Consider the following 24,401-nt stretch of genomic DNA (forward strand, 5'->3'; position numbering starts at 1 on the left):
TTTGGATTGGAGCGGTGCAGAGGCACCGAGGATGGTACTGCTCAGGGCAGCGGGTGTCAGAGGGCTGCAGGCTCCCCCAGACATTTCAGTTCTGGCTGGGTTATCAGCTCATCAGCAGTTCCTCTAGGAGACAGTGGCTCTGGGAGCTCCAGATCAGCACTTCAGTTTTCACTGTCATTACCTGAGTTGGCATGACAATGTTGCAGTGGTGCAACTGGGAAGAACGATGGGGAAAAGCTGTGTCTCCAAAGCTCCGCTCAGCTAATCCATCCTGCTGGAGCTGCTCTGCAAGCAGGCTGAGGGCAGTGGGCAGAAGGATGCGGCAGCCCAGGTCTCACTATCCCAGCTGGGAGGTGGTGCAACATCATTCTGCTTTCTCCCCAGGTGCCACTAATGAAGAAGAATGAATGCAGCCACCTGAACTAAAAATAACTTTTCCATAGCAGGAAAAGACCAGTCTGTGCTCCTGCTGGATGCTTGGTTAGTTTGATAGATCTCTCATTCAACAGTTTGCAGCCGTTACGTTTACAGGCAACATTATTTTTGGCTGCTGTCCCTTGCATGTCACTAATGTTTAACCAAATGAACTTGGAGGATTATAACAGACAGAGACACTGGTGGAAGTGACAGGCACAGAGACAAGTGCTGCAAGAAGCTAATTTACACATCGAATTTCACAGCCCGAGCCTCCTTTCCTGCTCAATAAGCTCATCAGCTGCTGCTTCATACCCGCCAGCCAGCTCTCATAAAAATGAGGGAGCTCAGAAAATCGCCTTTTTTTTTTTTGCCTGCCTGCTTAGACAACAGATTCTAATAAAAACCACTTTTTAATGTTGTTGAGACTAAGTCCTCTTTTATGTGGAAATGTGAATTTAATGTAAATAGTTTGCACCGCTCTGCTTCTCTTTAAGGGCTTGCTGGCTGCTGGCAGTCTCTGTGCAGTCTTTCAAGGCACTCAGGTGGCACTGTGCTGCCGGGACGTGGGCAGATCTCTGAGGGGGTTCTTGCTGCCTCTCCTGGGAGCCTCTCTGCACTCTGCGATGGATGTTTTCTCAGAGAGGGATCAGAAAATGCAACATCTGCAGTTGAGAAATTGCCATCGTTTTCCCACGAAGGAAGGTTATTGAGAGGGAACGCAGTGCACAGAATCCAGGAGCTTTGCAAAGAAGCTCAACGGGTTGATGGTTGGACTTGATGATCTCAGTAGTCTTTCCAACCTTTATGATGCTGATTCTAAGCCCTGGTGATCTGGCTTTGTCTGTGCAAGGTGTGCGTCCCTTGGACGTGTCCGAGGCCACCTGGCAGAGTCTGGCACCTCAGTGTTATAGAAACTATTCATTAACATCTCCAAAATTCTTTTTTTCTTTTTGCTATTTTCGGTTCACAGAGGAAATTGAAATGGCAACCAAGTTTTCCAGCAGCAGCAGAAATGCTGCTCTGCAGCCAGTTCCAGTCTCTCTTGTTTACGAGGCAGTATAAGTTTTCACTGTATAATAAAAACAATCATCTGTATTCCTTGGCTGCGAGCAACAACACTGACAGTGGAGCAAGTTTTGGTGCTTTGGAGGAGAATATGAATCATCTCAGCCACAGAACAAAGCACAGAAGACCCCTAAGCACTGAGCAAAGCTGCAAAACAACGCATCAGGCCTGTTTTAGAACCTCTGCAGGCGTTGTGGTGTTGGGAAAAAAACATCTGAGCTGAATATCCTCAGAGGAATATTGTTGCCACATCTCTGAGATTTAAGTTGTTGCTCGTCTTTTTTTTTTCAGGCCAGGATGCGCGGATGGGAATGTTATCTGTTGGCTTGGGGTACGAGCACAGGTAACAGCCTGAAACCGCAGAGAATTGCAGCATGGCTCTGAAGCGAGGAAGCACATTATCCATGCAGAATTATAGAAATCCCCATCGTGTCCTCAAAGCACAGAGTTAACAGAAAGCAGGCACGGGGTTTTGTGCTATGGGCAGAGCCATAGGCCTGAGCTGCCCACAGCGATCTGCCTCGCCTCCCAGCGAGGACACACTTAAACCCGTGTGCTGCTCTGCTACGCAAACTCATTGCTCTCCTCAGAGTCCTTGAAGTGAAAGAGGGATTTGTGTTCCTGACACCATTCGTTCCCTGAAGGCTGTGGAAGCGAGCCGAGAGGCACAGCTGGATAATGACTTCCCAATGCACCTCTCAGAACCAAAGCTTCCAGAAAGAAGGCAGTGAGAAGCGAAAGACCTGAAGTGCTTATCACCCACACTGCCAGCACACGAATGTATTTTATTTTTTTTTTCCAACAGAAAAGCTGGCCGCTGCGTTTCCCCTCAGCAACAGGCGGCTCAACCGCCGTTATCCGGCAGTTCAAGGCCTCACCCCGCCCCTCCTGTGGGGAAGGGCGGCCCGCAGCGCTGGGCTCGGACCCCGCCGGGCACGCCGCCCCTCCCCAAGATGGCGGCGGGCGGGCAGGCGCGGGCCGGGGCCGCGAGGGGGGCGAGCGGCTCGAGGAGCCGGCAGGTGAGGGCTGCTGCGACGGGCCGGGCCGGGCCGGGGAGCGCCTGGGGACGGCTCGGGCTGCGGAGGCCGCGCGGTGCCGTTGTGGTGGCAGCGGGGAGGCCCGGAGCGATGGGGAAGCGCTCAGCGGTGAGGACCCCCGGCTGGCACCTGTCCTGCCTGTTGCCACCCGTGTGCCACAGAGTTAATTTGGGGGTCCGTAATTAATTGTGTTACGAGGCTGTGCCGTGTGCTGCCAGCAGGCGGGGGCCCGGCCGGCAGGTGGTATCGTTCTGTGCGCTGGTTGTGGTCTGTAGCATCCCTGAACGGCATGAGGACGGCGGTCAGCCATGTCCTGCGCTGCTCACGAGCTGGCTGCTGATGTGTTTAGGCAGTTTTGAACTAAGCTTCAGGGGCTTTTTTTTTCTTTCTAACAGACTTCTTCACACAAAGCAGCTGGCAAACGGCCCTCCAAGAGGCTAAAATGTGAAAAAAACAGTCGGGTGAAGTCAGGACTGGAAGGCCGTACGTGTGGGATTGGGAACCCTCCCGCACCTCAAACACCTGCTGAACGTGACCCCTCACAAGATTCAGGAGACCACGATGTAATTCAACCGAAAAAAAATGAAAGCATTCCAGAAACTAGTGGAGAAAAACAGGAGAAGGAACATGATGCTTCTTCAGAGCCGTTCACAGTGAAATCAAGTAGTGCTCCTTCAAAAACAGACAGCAGTGAAAATCTGCAAGATGGTGCCTGCAGAGAGGAGGAGAGCAGCTGTGAGAGCGCGATTTCGGAAGGGACCAGCTTGAAGGATGGAGACATCCCTAAGAAAGCAACAGAACTGGATAACAGTGCTTTCTTGGATGAAGACAGTAACCAGCCAATGCCACTGGATCGGTTCTTTGGAAATATTGACTTTATGGAGGTAAGATGATGAGAGTCTGCCTTTAACATTATATATGTTTGGACAAGTGATGCCTTCCTCTTTAATCTGTTTAATGAGTGTTTAGTGGGAGCAGTGAGGATTCATTTGTGGAGGACTTCATCCCCTCTGCATCCTTCTCAAGACTGCAGAGGGAATGGCAGCCCTCACTTTGACCACAAGCAGTGGCTGGTTCATACAGGCTCCCCTCCACGCTCTAAGGGCTTAGTCAAATGCCACTTCCACATGTGAGTTAATGCCTCATGTTTGAGACTGAGGAAGAATGGGAACTGCTGGATATGTAGGAGGTCTGCCATTTGCAGCAGCTTCACTTAATGATTTTTATCTTTTTCTTAAAGGATCAGCTAGCAGCTGTACTCCCGAGCACAACAATGAGCAGGCGGGAATACAGAAGGCTGCATTTCATCGCCAAGGAAGATGAGGAGGAGGATGAGGACGTTCTCTAGCAGCAAACTGTAAAACAAAGGAAACTTTTTTTTCATTTTCCTTTGGTTTTCTAACAGTGTGATAGTGGTTGGCTGTATCACTAGCATGATGTGTCAGTATTTGCATTTTCTTAGAGAATGGGTAGAGTCTATTTCTACAGTTGTCAGATACAGTATTCCTCCCCAGTTTTCTGGGGCAGAGTTTGACTGAATTCTCAGAGAACTGGACATAAATTGTAATTGATTGTTTATCACTAGTACTTATTAAAAAAGCATGGAAAATATAAGCTCCTATTGTTACAAATCTGAGCTCATATTTACAGCGAACAATTGGCCTATTCTCACTTATTTTTAAAAAATTATCATCTTAGGACAGTTCTCTTTTATTTCTGTGATGTCTGCCATTACAGCATCTTGCTAGTAATGCAGCCAGTTGACTTGCCTAGTTCAAAGAGGGACACCAGCATCTGTTGTGCAAGTTCTCTTGCACTGTTTACCTCTAAACCAGAAGCAATTAACCTCTAAAATGCAATTCTGCTGGCAAAACTCAATGCATATATGTGATCATGAATTCAGTGTTTTTTTCATCTCTGGACATTAAACTTTTTTGTTGCTCCTTGGTTCTCTGAACAACCACGTGAAGCTCATGGCTTCCCCCTTCCACCAAATCAGCTGTAAGCAGTGCCCTTCTAATAGCTCTGTAATGCAGCTTGTTCAGTGTTTTCAACTGACTTCCAAAGGTTATGAAGAGAAATCTTGTAAACAGTGATCAAGGCAGAATAGAATCTCTCAGTGGAGGACTTTAGTGGTAGATAAACAAGTATTGATGGCCAAGTAGATACGGGTCTGTCCTTCAAATGTATTATTTCTGGCCTGCATTTTTAGAAGATGATGAGCAACCTCACATGATTTCAGGAATTGCTAACTCATCCAGTGTTTATGCTAATACTTTGGAAGTGTGATTATGCAAGAAGATCCCAGATACTTATTATTGTAAACGCAGAAGAAACTATTTCTAAAAATACAGAGAAAATATGATCAGCAGATGGTTTAAATCAATGTTAATTTCTACAGCTATAGTATGTTGAACATTCAAAAATCTTAAGCCAAACAAATTGTATATGCATGACATGTTAATTTATTCACATTCCCACTCCAGTTGATGTATTGTTTCTGTCAGTGCTAGTTCTTGGCTCCTTTTTCCCCTCAAGTCTGTAACACTGAAAAAAATCTTAACATTTTAGTGCATTCATGGTTTTCATCACAACTCCATCGCAAAGCAGTTCTCCCAGCTTTCCTTAAATGACATATTAGCTGCCTATTTTTTCCTAGGCAGTTATCTTCACACACACACACACTCAGCACAAAATGGTGTTTGTAGGAGATGTACCACACTGACAGCACAGTGCTTGCTGTCAGAATCTTCACTGTGGTTCCTTCCCCAATACCAGCACACCAGATCGTGCATTTTTACCTTTGTTCCTGTTGATATGTTCAGTGAGATGATCAGGAAGGTTTGATTCACTGGTGCTGGAACTCCTTCACTAAAAATGCATCTGCTTATTTCTCATGTTGAAATGTTTGGGAAGGGGATTGAATTTGTTGCTTTGATTAGCACTGTCTGTAGCAAAGCTCCTGCATTTCCAAGTCCTGGCAAGTCAGGACTCATGCAGCAATACTATCTTAATAATAATCCTGTCTGAACTAGATGAATTTATCTGATAAGAAAGAGAACCAGTGATAGGAAGAAATTGCAAAAAAATAAAAAATAAAAAAAATCAACAAACAACCAAAGTAAACACCCAGAACTTCCCTAAAGGTTAATGATGTTAACATCTAGTAAATATCCACTACTTAATTAATAAGCACCTTTTCCTGTGCTAAGTCTTCCTAGTCTGCAGTGGTCGTGCTGCATTATACTTTATTACTGACTGCTCATGCACCTCTACCTCCACATACACACACAGAAAGATGGCAGTGATTTTACTTTTATTCTTTAATTTAAAAAATGCTCATCCCTGAGAGTTCAGTTGCTATCAGCTGATATTTAAAAAAAAATGTAAAAAATGATCTGTTTGTATTTTGTTACCTGAGAGGTAGAGAGTGTTTTACAGAAGCAGTATTCTCTGGGGCAGCAGACAAGCATGATTATTGTACAATAAGCCTGGATATATCGCTGCAAGAAAGCTCAATCTAGAGAGGCAAAGACTGTTTGAAAGGTGAAGGAAATCAGTGGGAAAGATGACAAAGCACAAGGGTGGTAGAAGCAAATATGCACCACAGCCCTGCTAACTCCTTCTAGAACATCTGCATCTATGCAACAGTAAATTGAATGGTCACGGATGAGTGCAGATATTTTGGCACAGAAGAGCCAGCAGCTCTGCCACTGAATCATTTGGGCTGTCTGGGATACAGTGGCTGTCCTCCTGGTAAAGGCACAGAGCAGAATAATTACCCTAACGTATTCTTTGTTTGGCTTAACATTCATTCGTGAGTATTAATCTACTCAGGATCATTTTTAAGAAATGTTCTGTGTAAGTTTAGTTTCTGTACCGTGCATTTTGCGCCTACATTTATCACAGCAAGCAAGAAATCACAAGGTATCATCAGTGGCAGCCTCTGGCCTCATTTTTGCACACTGCAGCTATGAGTCAGATTATCACACTTCACACAGTGTCATCTAAGGTGGGGGAATTAGGCACAATCTGAAAGCATGCTTTATGAGATTGCAGTTCAATTAATGCACTGGAGGTGATAAAGGAAGAAGTCCTTGGCAGAAGAGACGTGCTAAGTAAATTTTTGTTTAAGGAAACTAGAGCTATTTAGAAATTATATCATCCTACATGATTTTGTGAAAAGCAGAAGTTGCTTCCGGAGAGAGCACTATGAAATCTCATGGGTTTGCTTCCTTTTTTTGTAAATTTTAGTTTTGTCACAGCTGAGATTGTGATTGGTTTTCTTATGGCAAGCAATATGTACAAGTTTTAGATTATTCACTGTAAACAATAGCTGATAGAAGTACTCCCAGTTCACTTCTCTTCCATCTCGTGTTTTGACAGCTTCTGCCAGTTCTGGGACAACGCTACGTTTCTTTTCTATTCTGCAGAACGCAAAAGAGAAAACAATATTGCTAGCAAAATTTGTTTTCACAACAATATGTCTCCATCTTCCTTTTAGAGCAAGGCAGAAGTTGCATTATTTCACCATAACTAGGTTTAACATGTTTTCATGAAGAAATTAGCACATCCCCTTTGCTTCAAAAATGCACAATGCTTGGAAACAGGTCTGAAGGGTTTTGCCACAGACAGGTATAGAAGGGAGGATATCCTGCACAAAGGATGATGTGAGGAGCAGGGGTAAATTCCCATGCAAACAAGATCTGAACAGAAACAAAGCAGCTAATGAGAGACAGCACTGTAACATCTTCAGGATTTTATGTGACCAGAAGCACACGCAGCATTCATGCATTTCTTACTGCAGCGCACTGTTCATAGTGCAGGGAAGGAAGAGGGAAATACTTGATGGCTTCATCTTTCCTGCTGAAGATTAACAGCATGAAACAGGTAAATGTGGATTAATGCTTTATACATACATGTGATCAAGATTCCAGGTGCTGAAGAGGATTCTGCTTTCCCTGTTACTGTAGGGGTTGATTGAATGCTTACACGGGCAGTCGTCTCTGTCAAAAGGGCCCTGTAAAACAAGGTGGCTGCAATGAAAGGCACGCAGCTCGTCATCCCAGCTCAGTCCTAGTCCCAGACTGATGCACCTTCTGCTCACTACAACCAGACACAGGTGATAACATCACCAAAACTCAACTCTTCTCTATGCTAGCACTGAATTCACCATCTCCTTCCTCTTAACGTTGTCACTGCTGCTTGTTAGAACTGAGACTCTGCTGTGGGGCAGGGCTGAACCTACCTGACAAGAGAACCATCCCTCCTTCGTGCACAGGCGCACTGCTGCCGCCTCCTCCGTCCTGTCAAAGTAGCTGCCATTATATTTCACAGATTTCAGTTTATCCGACATCAGGTCAAGTATCCTTTTATATGCATCTCTTGCTGTAGGATGAACATTTGAAATAAAATTACTAACCTAAGAAAAAAAAAAAAAAAGTACAATTATTCCTTGGCATCCGTAGTAGGTTGTATCTCTTCTACAACTACTATGCTATATACTAAGTACAGGAGTACTTTATGTGTATATATATATACTTAATATACATGTAGTCACAGTTGTTGTTAGTAGCAGCTTAAAATAAGCTACTTCAGTGGAAACTTTTACCTCTTTCATGTAGCTTCGTATTCTGCTTTCACAGCTGTACCGCATATAGCTTGATTTGTTCTTAAAACGAGATTCTAGACCTAGAGAGAACCAGATTATTTTGTAATTTAGTACAGTACCTCCGTGCATCTGCTTAGATGTGCACTTATCCCTTCTTTTCACAAGCTCAGTATGCAGATTTTTTTTTTTTTGGCTGGTTCAAGGCTATCCTGCTGTCAGGGCTTAACAGAACCACACAGCCCATCTACTGTGAGAGCAGTGGTTGATGTGTCAGCTGTGACATGCAGGCTGTTGTTCATCACTGCTGAAAACGCACATCTAGTGGTGGTGACTGTGCCAAAAACCAGTGTTTTGTAGCTGAGAATTTGCTCTATCGAATCGTGTTATTGTGCTCTTTGTATCTGGAGCGCTGTGCCCAATTCTGGGCTCCTCGGTTCAAGACAGACTGGCAACTGCTGGGGGGAGCCCAGTGGAGGGCTGCAGAGATGTGGGGGTCTGGAGCATCTCCCAGCAGGGAAAGGCTGAGAGCACTGCTGCTGCTCAGCCAGGGGAGGAGAAAGCCAAGAGGGAAACTGACCAATGTTTACCAGAAGGGCAGCGGCAGGAGGATGGGGCCAGGCTTTTTTCAGGGCAAGGGGCAGCGGGTACAAGCCGACACTCAAGAAGTTCCACGCGAGCACGACAAAGAACTCACCCTCGAACCACTTCCCGTCCTCGTCCCGGCGCTCGGCCTCGCTGTCCCCGCTCAGGTTGTGGATGAGATCTGCCAGCAGCCTCTGCCTTCGGGGCGCCCGCTCGTCCTCCAGCAGCCGCCGCGCGGCCTCCACCACCGCGTCCGTCCGGCTGCACAGGGCGGCCAGGAACCGCTCCACGTCCCCGCAGCCTGCGCACGGAGCCGGCCTTTAGGAGCCCGCAGCGCCGCGCCCGTCCGCGCCCCCCGCTCCGCACTCACAGCCGTGCCAGCTCTCCCCGGGCCTCAGCAGCACCAGCTCCGTCTGCGGCGGCAGCGTGCGGAAGAAAGCTTCGCTCAGCTCCGTCCCGTCCTCGTAGAGGCACAGCCGGCTGCCTGCCAACGGGAGCTGCCCGGGCGGTCACAGGGGACCGAGACAAACGATCCCTAACCCCCGCGCCGCGCCCCCGCCGGCCGGCACCTGCAGCAGCCGGCAGCCCTTCCGTAGCAGCCCACGCAGGCTCCCGGCCGCTGCCCCGAACTTCTGCGCGCTGCCGGGGCGGCGGAGGCGGAACCCCCTCAGCGGAGCCGCCATGGCTGCACCCGCCACCTTCCCGCCGCTGTGCGCATGCGCGACGTTGACGCCCGCGGTGAGCGCTGCGCATGCGTGGCGGCGCTCGCGCCGTTGCTACGGTGACGAGCGATGAAGCCGCGTTGAGGTGAGTGCGACGTGGGCCTGGTTTGACCGGGTCGCTTTTTTCCGCTTCCCTCCGGTCTCAGAGCTACCCTCGAGCGGCTGTGCTAAGCTGTCCCGGTGTTCCGGGCCGCTACAGGGCTGCTCGGGCCGTAGTACGGCTCGGTAGGGGCTGTTTTCCCGAGCCGGTGTCGCTGGGGCCTGCGAGGCGCTGCCCTCCCGCCGCCTCCTGCTGAGGCCCAGCGGGGAAGGGAGGGGCGGAAAGGAATTCCTTAACATCACTGGGGCGCTCAGGGGGGGATCGCGGTGATCTCCGTGCTGCTGTCACAGCTCCCTTCTGCTGTGTGTGTTTGTCCGTGGCTTGGGGATGTGCGTGGCTGTGAAATGGTGCTAGGTAACTTCTGCCTAAATTGATCCTGGTCTTTTGTTATTGGTAGTATTATTTTCCCCTTTCAAACGCATGGGGTGGGATCTCGCATTGCTGAGAAGGTCCAAGAGCTGGACGGGAGGAGCAAGGAGAAGCTTCTGGGCTCATCAAGATTTGTGTGTTGACGTGGATTATTAGATTTAGTCCTTCAGGACTTGAGGGGAGCTTACAAGCAGGAGGGCGTCTGGCTTTTTACACGGTCTGATGGTTCAGTTGAGTTTACTGACAAACTGCTGAATAAGTTAGCCAAGCCCTCACTTTACTAAGTCCTGATAAAGCACTAGCGTAAGAATATGGTGCAGTTTATGGTGCTAGTATTAAATAAATTGAGATTTACGGTCATCAGCTGCTGACTTTGACGGACTTCAGTACAGAATTCTTGGACTGCAGTGTTTCAGTGTTCTTTTATTGCCCTCCTAGGTATTAGCTTCAGCTTGAAACGTTGTTGTTTTTACTAGCTCACCTCTGCAGGATGCCGCACAAGATTGGTTTTATAGTCGTTAGCTCATCAGGACATGAAGATGGCTTCAGTGCAAAAGAGCTGATGTTTCACGCTCCAACAGTGAATGGATGGCGATCCCCAAGGTACTGCAAGTGAGAGGAACATGCTTAATCCTACAGCACTGAGTTTACATGGAGTGGGAGACGTAGCATGCATGTTCAGACTGGTTTACTGCATGTAAGACCAAACTGGTTATAAAGCCAAAACATCTAAGTTACTTTAACTCCATGGAATCCTTATCCTGCAGGAAAAAAAGCCTTGGTTACACCTAGAGGTGCATTTAAACCGAATCCTTTAAAGAATAAAAAGAACTATTTTTGTTATTGACTGTCACCTTGGAGTTTGCAATTGCTTTGAGTTGGTATTAAAGCTACAATCTTCTCAGCATGTCCTCTAGATGTATGTAGTTGTCTTAGTTTCAGCTGGAACAGTCATTTTTCTTCCTAGTGTCTGATATACTGCTATGTTAAACCACAACAGTAGTGCACTTTAACAGACACATGCATGAATTGAAGTGAAAAATGTTTCTGCTCTTTGTTTCTACAATATTTGTAACCTTGGCAAACTATAACAACTTCAGACAGTTTCATAATTAAATGTTATTCAAGTTGGAAGTGAATTAGTCTTTAAAAAGATGGCTCAAAATTGTGTATGTTTTCAGACTCTGTCAGTATCCACAAGAAATCGTTCTGCAGTTGGTGGAGAGATGTCGAATACGAAAACTGCAGCTGCTTGCTCACCAGTACATGATTTCAAGCAAAATTGAGTTCTTCATCAGTGAAAGCTTGCCTGAATACTTTGCTCCTTATCAGTCAGAGAGGTTTCACAGACTGGGGTGAGTCTGAAAGCTCTGAATTGTTGTATTACCTTAATCAAGGCCTCAGAAGGAAATAATAAGCACTCTGGGGAAACTGGGGCTTATCCAGACACGTTGAAATCAATGGATTAAAATCAGTCAATCCGTTTTTTGGTTTCTACAAGAGGCATGATGCAGGTGAACACTTTTGTAAATGACAACACGCTGTTTCATTTATGAGTGAGTTTTAAACCTAATCAGAATACTTAGCTGAGGAGCCAAAACACAGCCTGGTATTTGTACGTTTCCTCTACTTACTGCTGCATTTTCTTTCTCAGTTATGTCCCTCTCTCAGACAATGAAAAGACGGGTTTCAAAGCTCGAGAGTTAAAATCTGTTTATATGGATGCAGTTGGCCAGTACCTGAAGCTGATTTTCCATAAAAATTATGTCAATAAATACAACTTGTACAGTCAGGTAAGCTGAGTTGTCCTTACTTTGTGAGCTAGGTGAAGCTTCAGTAGCACAGAGTGGGCATAGAAATCAGCTCCCTTAATTTGTAGAAGCTAAAAATGCTGATGAAAGCTCCTGAGTTTTTTATTCATGACCAAATGCATGCAAATTATCCAGAGCAAGTGACTCAAGTGCAGATTCCATCATTACCTTTCGTTTTGAGTTTTAGGCTGCATTACAGGTTCTGTGCTGAAGACAAGGTAAGTTTGTAGACAATACTGAAATTGCATGTTTTCCTACATTTAAGTAAAAGCAAGGAGCAGATAGAAGAGAGATGAATTGAAGTAAATCCCTACTTGATAATTCTCAGATGGTGAAGATTTTGGAGGATTATCAGCACAAGCTGTCTAGTGACTGATTGGGTGTGTGTATTTAAGCATGCTGTTTCAATTTTTGTAAGGTAAGAAAAGAATAACGACCTTATGCCTTCACGTTTTCTTCACATCTATCTCAGGTTGCCCTAGTAGCTATAAATGTTATTGGAGATCCAGCAGACTACGGTAGTGACAGCAATAATCATGTAAGTGCAAAGCATCCCTGTGCTTTTACTGTTGCTACATGTATGCAGTTGCAGGGTTCTTGGCATAATGAATGCATCCATCTTCTGGTAGTTCTATCCTTCAGCAGAGTTGCTGTATATCGATTTACGTCTAATTTTGAAGTAAGAAGGATCTCAAAAGTTGAGCCTAATTTGTGGATACAAAAATTAAAACAATTAATTGCAACATTTGCATTTGCACTCTCTTAAAATTCTCACATTTTAGTATGACTCAAACAATTGTAAGTCAGAATTTCTATCCTGAACATACATACTGTTGATGAATATGCATTAAGATTTTTTTTTTTTTCCCACAAAGCCTTCCAGAGAGAAGCTGATAGACCACTACTTAGGAAGTAAATCAGATGATCCTGCCTTGGATGGAACGTACCTGGGGTAAAGATATACTTTTGCATATACCCTGCCAAAACATCTTCTTGGTCTAACTTAGTTCTCAGTCTCTATATTTTTATTAGCTCTCTGCTAGTGAAAAGAGAGCACCCACCCTCAGACTGAAAGTTTATTTATTTATTTTCCCCTGTATCTTCAGGAAGCTTGACTCCATTTCACCTCTGGATGATTTGGCTTTTGACATGTACCAGGATCCGGAAGTTGCTCAGATAATACGCAGACTAGATGAGAAGAAGCGTGAAGCTGTCCATCAGGAACACTATGATTATGCCAAGAAACTCAAACAAGCTATTGCAGACTTGCAGAAGGTATTGTTACAAGACTGTTCATCTCTGAAGCCAAGAGGTACTCCACTGATCCATCAAGGATCACTAACATTAATGTGGAATTGTAATGACTTCCAGTATGTTGTAAAAACAGGAATTTTAGATTCAGGTGACTTGATTTAATAATTTGCTTGGAAATAATGCAGATGTGTGTTTATAATAACGTGATCCCAAGGTAACTTGTTCAAATGTTTTCTAGGTAGGGGAACGACTTGGACGGTACGAAGTAGAGAAACACTACGCTGTAGAGAAAGAGGATTATGATCTTGCTAAAAAGAAAAAGCAGCAAATGGAAGCGTACCGCCTGAAAGTCTATCAGCAACTGCAGCTCCACGACCTTCTGGATGCAGAGCTGATGGTGGGTGCAGTTGTTCCTGGTTCGGGAGGCTCTGTCACGTGAGTTTTGTAAATAGAAATGGCCGAGCACCCAAAATAAATTCAGGGAATGAGAGTCATTAGACAGATAAGCTTTTTCTTTGGATTGTGGGCTTTCCCAACAAAAGGCTTTGTTTCATAAAGCTACATCTAGTGGAAATGGTTACATACCTGTGAGCAAAGTCTGACATTTATTTGAAAGAGGCGGAATATTATTTCCTGTCAAAACTGTAAATGTAATGACTGGTTTTAGTACAATATTAGCCTTTCTTCCAAAATCTTTCTCAGACTCGGAAGCTACCTGAACTGTCTGTAGAGCCTCTGATTTATGATGACAGCCTTCAGCCCACGAAAGCTACAAATTCACCTTCCTGCGAGAACACAGAATTGCAAAGTTCACAGGGAGAGCTGTGGAAAACAGAGTATTTGCTGGAAGAGAAGCCAGTAGAACCCACTTCCCCTGAGCCTGTTTTTCGCCATCAGTCTACTCCTCCCACTCTGTCTCATCCTGCAACCTCTAGGGAAGTGTTTTCCCAAGAAGAGGTAAGTAATGTGCCTCTGTTGCCAAAGAAATCTCTGCAGCAAGTAATCTTGCATTCAACCTTCCAAAACAACAAGGTCTGTTGTGGTTATTCTCATTGCTTGTACAGCATCTGAAACTGAAACTGTATTGCTGAATATTGCCAATCTAATAATTGGTATTGGCCTTTCTCTTTTCTGAATTTCTTTGAAAGCTGTTAAAAATATTCCTTTAGATTGAGGTTAAAAAAAAAAAAAAGAGAGACTATATCTGACTTACAGATGGATGAACAGAAAATAGATATTAAATGACTACCCAGAGATCTCACAGCCTATTTGGTAGCAGGATAGGCAGCTGAAGTCTGCTTGCTCCATTAGTGGCTTAATAAATCTTCTTGGAGACCATGTGGTATCTAAGCAGCGAGCAAATTTATTGGAATGTGATTGCAAGGTAAGTAGCAGAGTCTTGGCAAATCTCATGAAGACTTGCTATGACTTTTGTAGCAGTAATATTCTCTTAATAGTATGATGACATAAAATAATTTAACAAATAAAGCTTGTGACTTGCTGGCTGCCTACCAACAGGTGATTTCTGTAACTGTGTGCACTTCCACAAAAGGCATTTTGTGTGTGTTTTATGGTATTCTATATGTAAGAAATAAGTACTACTTAAAAGCACTGATTCTGTTTGTTCATGATATTTTTATGGAAACTTCAGTATCTGTACTTAATTGCAAAGCAGCACTGCTTTGAAAGGAAAAGAGAATTGAAGTGAGGCAAATCCAGTGAACGATGAAGCAACGTCACATCTCAGTTATTTCTGGAATAGCAGGTTTTTATCTTCCCTGTTAGGTTGAATTTTTACCTTATGATGAGAGACCTCTTCCAGCCACCCGTAAGCACTCTGAGGAAGCAATTAGATACCTTGAGCCAGAGAAGACTGAAGGGGACGTGAGTAATACACCAAGAAGTGGCATTACTGGGGAACCAGAACCACTAACTGAGAAGGCACTGAGGGAGGCCAGCCCTGCTATTGAAGTTTTTGGAGAAGCTTTGGTAAAGAACAACAAAATAAACACGTACATTATTGGGATCTGTTCTGAGTTTATTTGGTTTTCGCTCAGTCCACGGAGAATTACTGATATGGTTTTTACATGTTCAAAGATGTTACCTAAAAATCTGAAATTACAAATTGACTGCGGATATACGGATGCCTGGGTTTGACATTGATATGACCCTGGAGCTTTTAGGATTGATTACCTGATAATCTGTTAAGTGTGTATTATCTAGTAGTCTGCCTTAGTGTGGCCCCCCCACCAGAATACTTGCCACTGGAAAGGGATTTTTGTAGAGAGAGAAACCATTACTGTGTCTCAAGTGGTTCCTAGAGCCTGATCTATTAATCCATTTTACCAGGCATTTCTCAAAAATATAAGTGCAGAAACACTTCTTTCAATAAACTCCAGATTCCTTTGGAAAATGCCTGGGGATTTGATACTTCAGCTCATGTGTTCTTTTGAGGTTGTTTCTGTATATAAATATTGAAATATCAGTACTGACCTTTTAAAAGATAATCTTGTTTTGTGTTCAGGTCTCAGGAGCATATTCCAAAAGTTGGTCGTATCGAGAAGATGCATTACTGGCTGTATATAAGAAGCTGATGGAAATGTCAGTAAGCACTCCAAAGGAGGACTTAAAGAACATGCTGAGGGCTGCTATTTTTCTTGTAAGAAGAGCCATAAAAGACATAGTATCTTCGGTAAGTAGTGATGTGTTTGATAAGAAAAGGTCTCTAGGCTGCAGTTTGCTCCATGTGTTACGTTTGCTGTGTCCCAGTGAAATCAGCAAGGCCTCACTCGGTGTTGGAATGGGATTCCTCAGCAGTAAATCCCAAACTAAAGTAGAATAATTTTAAATACCATTTAAAAAAAATGATGTGACAAGCTATAAATGGTTGCCTTTTCTTTCAAGTAGAAGTACAGTGGAACAAAATGTGAGTTCCTGTACTTGGAATGTAAAGAAATGCATACAGAGAAGAGGAACCAGGTATTCTGCTTTTTAAATTGTGATCACTACAGACTGGATCCTGTACAAACTTCATGTCCAGTGAAGAACCAGCAGGAAAAGATGTGTAGAGCTATGTGGTTAAGACGCCTTTAATAATTTACAAACTGTAGTTTGTAAAACTACTGTTCAATGAGTTTTAAAAAACAATTAGAAACCCCCCAAACCCTTCAGTGTCAGCTTGCAGTTAGCATCAAGGGCTGTGCAAAGTGTGGCATTCAGCAGCATGGAAAATGCTGGCCTGGGCTGGGTAATGAGCTTGAGAAACAACTGCTGATGCAGTAAATACTGTCCTTGTGCTTTTTCTTCATGGTATTTTGTCACCACTTCTTTCTTTTTTTTTTTTTTTTAATTTAGGTTTTTCAAGCTTCCCTGAAACTTTTAAAAATGATCATTACTCAATACGTACCAAAACATAAACTGGGAAAACCAGAAACTTTTCATTGTGTGGAAAAAACGCTTCCAAGTTTGCTTTCCAGAACAGGAGACTCTTCATCCCGCCTTCGCCTCGTGGCTTCTAAATTTATTCAGGTTGGAGTTTTTCTTCACATTGCAGTTTGGTTAGCATTAAGAATGTCACAGAGGTTACAAGTGGGTGGCATCTAACCCGGCTTGATGTCAGTGCAGAGCTTGCTGCTGTGAAGGGCTGGGCCTCAGGGGAGGCAAAATGGTAGCAGCAGCTTAGTGTCCATTGCAGTGTATAATTAAAGCATACCTTGTGAAAGTCAACAACAGCATAAAAAGATGCCTGTTTAAAAGGCACAGCCCATTCCATGTTAAATGTTGGCAAAGAACAGTTGTGAAGATCTGCTGGAGGATTACAGCACTGTTTTCCAGTGGAATTTAGAAGGATAATTCTGTGTGACAGTGTGTTATTTCAGTCCCAGGAGAGACGTAGGTGAGTTGCTGCCTCTGGGTTATTTATCTGTGATTGCATCCGTACAGAGAAGGAAAAAGAATTCTTTTCACTGGGGGATGTAACTGAAACTTCAAGGTGTCAGATGCTCTGGTTCATCACTAGAGCCCCCAGGAGTGACTGATTACTTTATTACTACTGCTTGACTTATTTACAGTAGTGTTGGAACTGAATGTTTCGAAGATGGTGAGGAAATGGTCACAAACACACCTTTGTAGGGGAGCCCTGGCCTCAAGAGAAGGAGAATGCATTTACTCTGTATCACTACTGCTGCATGATGCACTGCCCTAATAAGCAGTTCTCTAGGGAAGGTGCCAGCTAGAAATAACTTACCTCTGCTGGAATAACAAATAAGCAGCTCCATTTCAGTGAAGTTCTTACTTCATTTTACTGAACTCCTTTTAAGTAACTTGGATGAACTTTGCAAAGGCAGTTTGTCTCCCTCATTTAGTGTTCCTGCACGCACCCTGCCTCTGTACATTTACAGGAAATGGCGCTGTGGAGCGAAGTTAAACCTCTTCAGATTGTTCCAGTTCATTTGGTTCAACCCTTAAAACCAAACTCCCCAACACATCTGGCAATGAGTCAAGTGGAATTAGTTGAATGCCTCTTGAAAGAGATGGGAACTGAAAACTCTGGGTTTACCGTCAGCAATGTCATGAAGGTAGGAGTCGGAGTGAACAGCGCTTGAAGTTCCTTTCTGTCTCTGTTGGATTTGTGTTGGTCTGCTTTGGAGTGCTTGGTGAAGCACTAAAGAGAATTTCTGAGCCTGCTGGAGGTGGTAGCACACAGCCTTGTGAGGAAAGAATAACCACTAAGTGCCAAATTGTTCAGGGAAAGAACGGGATGGAAATTTCTCCTGCTACAGTGTACTAATCATCTTAAAGGAATAAAAAAAGTTCTCTAAAAATGTATTTCTGTCTTCAGTTTGCAACAGGAGCTTTGGAGCACAGAGTTTATGAGGTTCGTGATGTAGCGCTGCGGATTGTCTTCGATATGTACAGGAAACACAAAGCTGCTGTGCTGGAATATCTTCCTCCAGATGATGCAAGCATTCGCAAGACTGTTCTCTATAAAACACTCTTTGATGGATTTACTAAAATAGATGGTAAACTTTCTGAAGCTGAAATTAGGGTAAGGAAGAAGATTGCTGATGTTTTCTGTTTTGCAGACCCTCCTGCATGACAGATGGTTCAGAAACTTTCATAATGGGAAGAGTATTGTCTTGACAGGCACAAAAAAAGGCAGCAACAGAAGAAGCAGAGAGACGGAAGAAGGAAGAAATAAAAGTTCTGCAAGGTCAGCTGGCAGCTCTAAAGGAGATACAAGCAGAAGTTCAGGCTGGAAAGGTTAGGCTGTTGTGGTTTTGGTCTTGATATATATAATTTAAAGGTTTTCCTCAAGTATCCCATGCTAGATAGTTTGCAAGGAGACAAGTAATGTCAGTTTTAAGAGGGGTGAGGGACGTGGAAGGGGGAGGGGGAGTTTTCTCTCTCTGATTTTCATCCTGAGTTGTTTTTTTGTGACAAAATATGAAATTGGAATCCATCCCATTTTAGAACCTGATGCACGAATGTTGTGAAGTGTTGGCTCTGCTTCTAAGCCCTTAATTCCAGAGAAAAATCAAAGTCTGTTCTTTTTCTCCCTGGTTAGTATCACAGTCACGAAGGACGTTTCTGACTTAAAAAAATTCTTTGTTCCATAGGAAAAAGAGTCTGATTTCCAGAAGACAAAAGATCAAGGTAGGTAATTTCAAGTAGTATTAAGGATCAAGGTGTCCTTGAAGCACTGTAGATGCTTGATGTGTCATTGGATCTTCTTTAAAATCGTGCATGAGTGCTTTGCACTGGCTGAGTCTCAGCCTTGTAACATGATAAAATCTACAAAAGAAAATTCACCACCAATGAACCAGTTAATGCTGAGTAAGAAATGTGAATGGCTTGTCTTGAAAGCATTTTAGGCTTCTCTCTGACCTGAAAGAAATCACCTACTACATCTGAAAGTAACCACTACAAAATCTTTTGTTACTGTAGATTGCTGAAGCGATTGCTGTGCAGCTGGCTGCCTTACAGGCACGCTGCCTTTCTGTGCTTGCTACCTACGTGGCAGCAGTACTTTTGTGTTAGATCTGTTGCTTTTGTTATCAGGACAAGGAATATTCCCATTTTCTTTTTTGCAGGTTACAAAAGTCCCCAGCCTGTAGCAGCAGAGATTCCAGATGATCATTCCTCTGTTGCAAATTACTTGGATAAGTAAGCTAGATTAATAGCTTCTAATCACCTTAAGTACTTCGCATAACCTGCTAATAACAATAATAGCATTTCTCTAGTAGATCAAAGCTAATAACGTCAGCATTTAAACAATGGAAAAGAAAATCTTCTCTAACAGATTTTGAATGATCACCAAGCAATCCTGGATGTTGATTTTTAACTACTTGGATGGCAGTGCTTTGAATTTGTTTTCTTAATAGCTGCTGGTGGGATTAAAAAAAAAAGCACAGATCAGCACTATGCAGAGAGAATAAAGTCTGCTTTACAGAGTGGTTTCTGAGAATAGTGGGGGCCATCCGCTGCCATGTAGGGTGTTACTGTTGTTGTGGTTTTTTGTTTGATTGATTGCTTTCTTGTTTGGGTTCTTCTTCCCCCAGTTTATGCATTTTTTGTGGTGAAAGGAATGAAGCCTTCACAGAGGAAGGACTGGATCTCCACTACTGGAAACGCTGTCCCATGTTAACCAGATGCGAGCACTGCAAACAGGTCAGGCATAACGAGTCATGAGCAGTTTTTATTCTGCTTTTAATGTGACGAGGTGTTTACTACTACAGGAGGTGAATTCTCAGCACTGTGTGCTTCTGGAAAAGAGCAGTAGTATAAAATACATCACCAACTGCACTACTATTTCATTCTTTTCCATTTGTCACTTTGAGAAGTGATGTTTAGCTTCCACAAATCACAGAAGCAGCTTTGTTTTAATACTGTTCCTGTTTGCTCAGCACAGTACAAATCCCGGGTACCTTTGTTCTGTTGCAGGTGGTAGAAATAGCAAGCCTGACAGAGCATTTGTTGACTGAGTGTGATAAGAAGGACAGCTTTGGGAAATGTCAGCGCTGCAGTGAAGCCTTTCTGAAGGATGAGTTGCCCAAACATATTAAGAGCAAGACTTGCAATGGTGAGTAGTTTTAAACAGGAAGGTTGAACTTCAAAAGCCAAATCAGTCAAACATCCAAGTACTGTATATTTTTGTCAAGTCAGACCACTTCTATTTAGGTATTGCACTGTGGATTTAGAATCTTAGTCTGTTTCCAGGAGAGAACGTGTCTGGCAAAAACCCTGTGTTTTCCAGTGCTTGAAATGCTTTGTTTCCATGAATGCATGTGGAGAGGATGAGTGAGAACAGAAGAGAAAGCCTGTGCCACATGCTTGCAATTTAAGGGCCAGACACTGTGGTGGTAGCTACCCATGTTCCTTTTGATCTTGGGATGTAAATGATCATTAAACATCAGACTTCCTTCAGAGCAGTGAACGATAATAAGCTAGGAGCTGGTTTAATCCTAGGGCAGTCTTCTGAGCTTTGTTATGCAGATCCTCCTTGGACATTTGAAACTAGCCTGTCTTAGCTGAACTTGTGTTATCCCTTCAGCTGCCAAACCAGAAAATGTGGCAAACCATTGCCCACTGTGCCATGGCAACTTTTCTCCTGGAGAGGAGGTAAGGCTGTTTATCACGTTAGTCTGATTTTGTTACGTCGTGGATTGAATTTTTGTCCTCCTCAAACACTGGTTTACGTGGGAAGATTTAAGAAATTACCTGGATTCTTGCTAGGGTCTGTAATGGCTCTCTCATACACAGGGGGCTGTGTTTGCAACTGGATTTTCTGCCCTCCCAGGTGTATATGAGAGCCACAGGGCTACAGGCGATGCAGGGCAGCACATCCAGCAGGGCAGTCAGCATTAAGATGCTGCTGATATAAGAAAAAATTGACACTAAGAAAGTAAGCAAGACCAGCTATGATCATCAGGGTTGCTGAGATAGCCCCTCTCTGTTTTCTGCATGTTATTTCCTTGAACAGCATATTACTGTGAAATCTCTTAACGTGCCAGCTCCAGAACGTTCTTTCAGCAACTGAAAATAATTGCTGGTGGCTCATCAAAAGTTAGTCGTTCAGAAAATACTGAGCATGCATATTTCAGCCCTTGAAACGAATCATCTAATATCATGTATGTAATATGTAACATTATGGAACACTGTAACCAAAGCTAGAATGTTTGTTGAGAAATGTATGTGGAAGCTGAAACTGGAGAACGTGTATTTTTTTCCCTACTTCTGCCCACGTTCTTCTTGTGAGAAGCCTCACGTGGCCTCTAGTTTGGAGTTGCTGTCATATTTTCTGGTACTAGCAGTTCATATTCTTTAGGGGCACTGAATGCTTCACTATTACCATGTCACTTTCTCCTGTGCTTCAGATAGTGTATGTGCACGGACTGAGTAGGTAGGAGGGTGGCTAACCTTGCTGGTTTCCTAATATCACTTCTTTCTAACTGATGTTAGGCCTGGAAGTCACACCTGATGGGCACGGATGGCTGTGACATGAATCTACGAAGGCTGTCCTCACTAAATAAAACTATTCCGATGCAGCCTGGTAAGACTTTTTTTGTCATGATTATTCTTTTTTTTGCTGTGTTGCCCCTGCTTAAGGAAAGTGTTTCAGCCTTGAGAGCAAGGTGGCTGTTTGCATTTTCAACGTGCTTTTTGCATTTGGGTAACCTGACTGGTATTTGTGATGCTGGTACAGACCTCAGCATACTTAGGGAGCAAGTTCTCTGAATCATTCGGTAACAGTAACTTCAATAACAGTAATTTCAAGGCCAATTGCTAGGGGAATCTGGCACATCTGATAACTGGATCATTTCAGCCTTGCTTCTACTTAATAGTATGGTCATGAATAGAACAACCAGCAGGGATGCTAACCAGTTACAGTTCCAGAAAGCTCCTGACCACTAACGCAGTGAATTGAGAGCCTGTTTTGGCTGTGAGTGTCCAGTCAGAGGATGCTGATCTAATCCTGAGCACAGAACAAATTGGACAGTTGGTGCTGTGTGCTGCTTTTCCTTTTCCAGTGGGAACCAGGAGCTGGGCAGAACTTCTGACTGTGCAAGTTCTTCAGCAGCACAGAGAAAATGATGCTCGTGGCAGAATCTTGAAAGTTGTCTTTGCTTGTTTGGCACATGCAAAATCCTCTTGCTTCACGAACGCAGAAGTTAAGCAAACAAGCTATTTTCACTGCTGGCAGCACCAAAACTGTTATCCTCCACAACTTGTTTGCCCTTCAGGCTTATTTTCAGGGTTGTTTAATCCCCTCTGTGCTCAGATCGTTGCTAGAGTTAAACTCTGTCTGAATTTTGCTTTGCTCATGGCTGCTTTTCACAGCTACTCCGAGCTCCTGGACAGAACTGTTAAATTGTCTCTTTCAGCTGCCCTGAGCGAATGCAGTTAAACTCAGGGCTCAGCCAAGAGCAAGTAATGACCTGTGTGATCTCTTCACAGGCAAAATAGGTGGCCACCATTTAAAGAAACCAAGTCCTTCACGAACAAAAGCTCGACCTCCCTCTCTAGGAAGCAAGATCCCCACCCCAAGAGGAGGCCCAAATAAAACCTCTGGCAAAACGTACTCAAAACGATGACAGGACAAGTATCGTGGGGTTTTTTTGTTTTTTTTTAATTCAATAATTGGGCACGTACTTATTCATGGTTGTTGAAACATTTTGACCGACTTATATCATCTTTTACATATGAATACCTGAGGATGTTTGTCAGCTTGGAGCAGCCTGGGAGCATTGCTCCGTGGCTTGCTGGCAGCTGTCTGTGCAGCACTGTGCTCGTCCCCATAGAAAGGTGTGAATCCTCCAGGATTTCATCCCAACGGCGCGCAGGGAAGGCCGTGCATCGCTCAGAGACTGCTTCCTCTTATTTCAAAAACAGCCAAAACCAAACCCTGAAGAGTACAGAACTAATAGGGAGAGAGCGTGCGCTTACAGCTGCAGTGAGCACGGAGGCTGTGCCCTCATCACCGGGCTGCTCCTTGCTGTGGTGACACAGCTGGTGTCTCACGGGGTGAACGATGGCATCGCCGGGCAGCTGCTGTGAGGTGACATGAAAAACGTGACAAGAAACGTGTATCTCAGTTAACTTAAAGACCCGTCCGACCCTGCAGAGGTGAACTCCTGAACCGTTCCATTGGTAAAATACCAATGCCGTAAAGCAGAACTCTTCCTCACCCGTTTAATTAAAAAAGAAAAAAGAGAGAGAGAATGGAACGTAGCTGAAGAAAGCTATGAGGGTTTTGGTTTTGTTTTTCCTTTTTGCAAATTCTATGGCGTTAATATTCAGCTTAGCTGCTTTGTCAGGGCATGTTCACAAGCAGGACCCAGGCCTGGAAGGATTTCTCAGTGGCCGCAAGCCACGCGTGGCTGAGAACGGGTTTCAGTGCTGAAGCCTGGCCTGTGCACGTATTTCAGGCTTAGAGCTTCAAAGCCAGTAGTAACACAGCACTCAAAGAGCCACGCAACGCCAAGGCTTGGCACCAAATAAAGGAGCGAGGGGGCTGGCTGGGCGCTGTCATGTGGAGCAATGTGAGCTGGCTGGGCTGCTGCCTCGCTGTGCACCGAGTGCCTTATTAGTGCCTGCCACGAGGGCTGAGCTGAACCCCAATCCCTTTGGTGACGCTAAGGTCGTGTACCCATGGAGCTGCAGGAAAATTTAAGTTTAAAGTCCCGCAGTCCCTGCTGCCCTGGTCCCTGAGCTGACCCCTCTCCAAAATAAAAGGCAAGAGGAGAAGAGTGCGGCGCTGGAAAAGGTCGACTTGGGGAATGCTGGCCTCTTCTTCTGCTTGAGCATGCATCCTCTTAGCTCACATCTAGGCGCAGCTCTACCACTGTGCTCCTCTAGGTAGATCAGCACGTGACGATGCAAGAGCTTGGAGAGGAGCCATTATCCTAGGGCCCAGCAGAGATCCTAGCATGCTGACGTCCACCGTAGGAATAAGCAACCCTGGTCGTTGTGCAGGAGCTGCAGGGCTGTGGTTTTGCTGCCAGGGAGCAAACGTGCAGCACTGGATTCACAGCACACACTTTGTTAGAGTTTGCATGCACACACACTTGTTTGCATGCAGCCTGGCTCCAAGCTCGTGCATTTTGCAGGTAGATCAGCACGCCCGCATTTGGGAAGTCTTTCTCTTAACATTTTCTGTCACTCTATCAAATATATAAATAATATATAGATATTCCTAATGTTTGTATATTTAATATAGATGTATGCTTGCTTCTCCACTTGAGACGCAGGTTCCTGCGCTAGAACCCAGCTCCTTACGCGGGCAGGGCAGCAGGTGGCTTTGTTCCTCTTTTATAATGCGATGGAACAACTTTTTCAGATACGCTTTTAAAAAAATAAATAAAAGCTTTGATTTTAAAAAAAAGAAAAGATGTTATCCGTGGGCCTGAAGGTCGTACTGGCGCTGTGCTGCGG

The 24,401-nt window shown here is 44.3% G+C and overlaps 3 protein-coding genes across 7 annotated transcripts; 2 read left to right on the top strand and 1 right to left on the bottom strand.

The window, feature by feature from the left end:
• On the top strand, nt 800-5,094 carry C20H1orf174 (chromosome 20 C1orf174 homolog). Of its 2 annotated transcripts, none has more exons than XM_021374614.1 (3): nt 800-2,627; nt 2,915-3,403; nt 3,760-5,094. In XM_021374614.1, exons 1-3 carry the CDS (start codon nt 2,436-2,438, stop codon nt 3,865-3,867), a joined length of 789 nt encoding a protein of 262 aa, XP_021230289.1. In that variant the 5' UTR covers nt 800-2,435; the 3' UTR covers nt 3,868-5,094. The 2 variants fall into 2 exon arrangements, with proteins under 2 accessions (XP_021230289.1, XP_021230290.1); XM_021374615.1 differs by having other exon boundaries at nt 1,735-2,501.
• Nucleotides 4,969-9,496, bottom strand: DFFB (DNA fragmentation factor subunit beta). 2 transcript variants are annotated; one of them, XM_021374612.1, is made up of 7 exons: nt 9,282-9,496; nt 9,083-9,196; nt 8,825-9,013; nt 8,131-8,210; nt 7,768-7,941; nt 7,439-7,539; nt 4,969-6,946 (listed from the first exon to the last, which is right to left on the bottom strand). In XM_021374612.1, the coding sequence occupies exons 1-7, from the start codon at nt 9,463-9,465 to the stop codon at nt 6,730-6,732; spliced, it is 1,059 nt and encodes a 352-aa protein (XP_021230287.1). In that variant the 5' UTR covers nt 9,466-9,496; the 3' UTR covers nt 4,969-6,729. The 2 variants fall into 2 exon arrangements, with proteins under 2 accessions (XP_021230287.1, XP_021230288.1); XM_021374613.1 differs by having other exon boundaries at nt 9,083-9,209; nt 9,282-9,446.
• Nucleotides 9,431-22,566, top strand: CEP104 (centrosomal protein 104). Of its 3 annotated transcripts, none has more exons than XM_021374611.1 (22): nt 9,431-9,519; nt 10,380-10,506; nt 11,085-11,258; nt 11,558-11,696; nt 12,187-12,252; nt 12,590-12,666; nt 12,821-12,989; nt 13,207-13,365; nt 13,671-13,925; nt 14,754-14,957; nt 15,493-15,660; nt 16,323-16,496; nt 17,369-17,545; nt 17,809-18,015; nt 18,114-18,230; nt 18,587-18,623; nt 19,061-19,133; nt 19,529-19,637; nt 19,911-20,049; nt 20,521-20,588; nt 21,429-21,519; nt 22,425-22,566. In XM_021374611.1, the coding sequence occupies exons 2-22, from the start codon at nt 10,394-10,396 to the stop codon at nt 22,559-22,561; spliced, it is 2,853 nt and encodes a 950-aa protein (XP_021230286.1). In that variant the 5' UTR covers nt 9,431-9,519; nt 10,380-10,393; the 3' UTR covers nt 22,562-22,566. The 3 variants fall into 3 exon arrangements, 2 of the variants coding, with proteins under 2 accessions (XP_021230286.1, XP_021230285.1); XR_002432317.1 differs by lacking the exons at nt 9,431-9,519; nt 22,425-22,566 and adding exons at nt 9,538-9,888; nt 20,950-21,097; XM_021374610.1 differs by lacking the exon at nt 9,431-9,519 and adding an exon at nt 9,538-9,888.

The sequence above is a fragment of the Numida meleagris genome, chromosome 20 (genome assembly GCF_002078875.1).
Source record: "Numida meleagris isolate 19003 breed g44 Domestic line chromosome 20, NumMel1.0, whole genome shotgun sequence".
NCBI classification, from domain to species: Eukaryota; Metazoa; Chordata; class Aves; order Galliformes; family Numididae; genus Numida; species Numida meleagris.

Coding starts and splice junctions, on each gene's coding strand:
- DFFB (XM_021374612.1), bottom strand. CDS start 9,465: ATGCGCAGCGCTCACCGCGGGCGTCAACGTCGCGCATGCGCACAGCGG. Junction 8,211..8,824: donor GGACGGGAAGTGGTTCGAGG/GTGAGTTCTTTG, acceptor GGTTCTCTCTAG/GTCTAGAATCTCGTTTTAAG. Junction 6,947..7,438: donor ACCTGGAATCTTGATCACAT/GTATGTATAAAG, acceptor TGCGTTCTGCAG/AATAGAAAAGAAACGTAGCG.
- C20H1orf174 (XM_021374614.1), top strand. CDS start 2,436: ATGGCGGCGGGCGGGCAGGCGCGGGCCGGGGCCGCGAGGGGGGCGAGC. Junction 2,628..2,914: donor CGATGGGGAAGCGCTCAGCG/GTGAGGACCCCC, acceptor TCTTTCTAACAG/ACTTCTTCACACAAAGCAGC. Junction 3,404..3,759: donor GAAATATTGACTTTATGGAG/GTAAGATGATGA, acceptor TTTTTCTTAAAG/GATCAGCTAGCAGCTGTACT.
- CEP104 (XM_021374610.1), top strand. Junction 10,507..11,084: donor AATGGATGGCGATCCCCAAG/GTACTGCAAGTG, acceptor GTATGTTTTCAG/ACTCTGTCAGTATCCACAAG. Junction 12,990..13,206: donor CTATTGCAGACTTGCAGAAG/GTATTGTTACAA, acceptor AATGTTTTCTAG/GTAGGGGAACGACTTGGACG.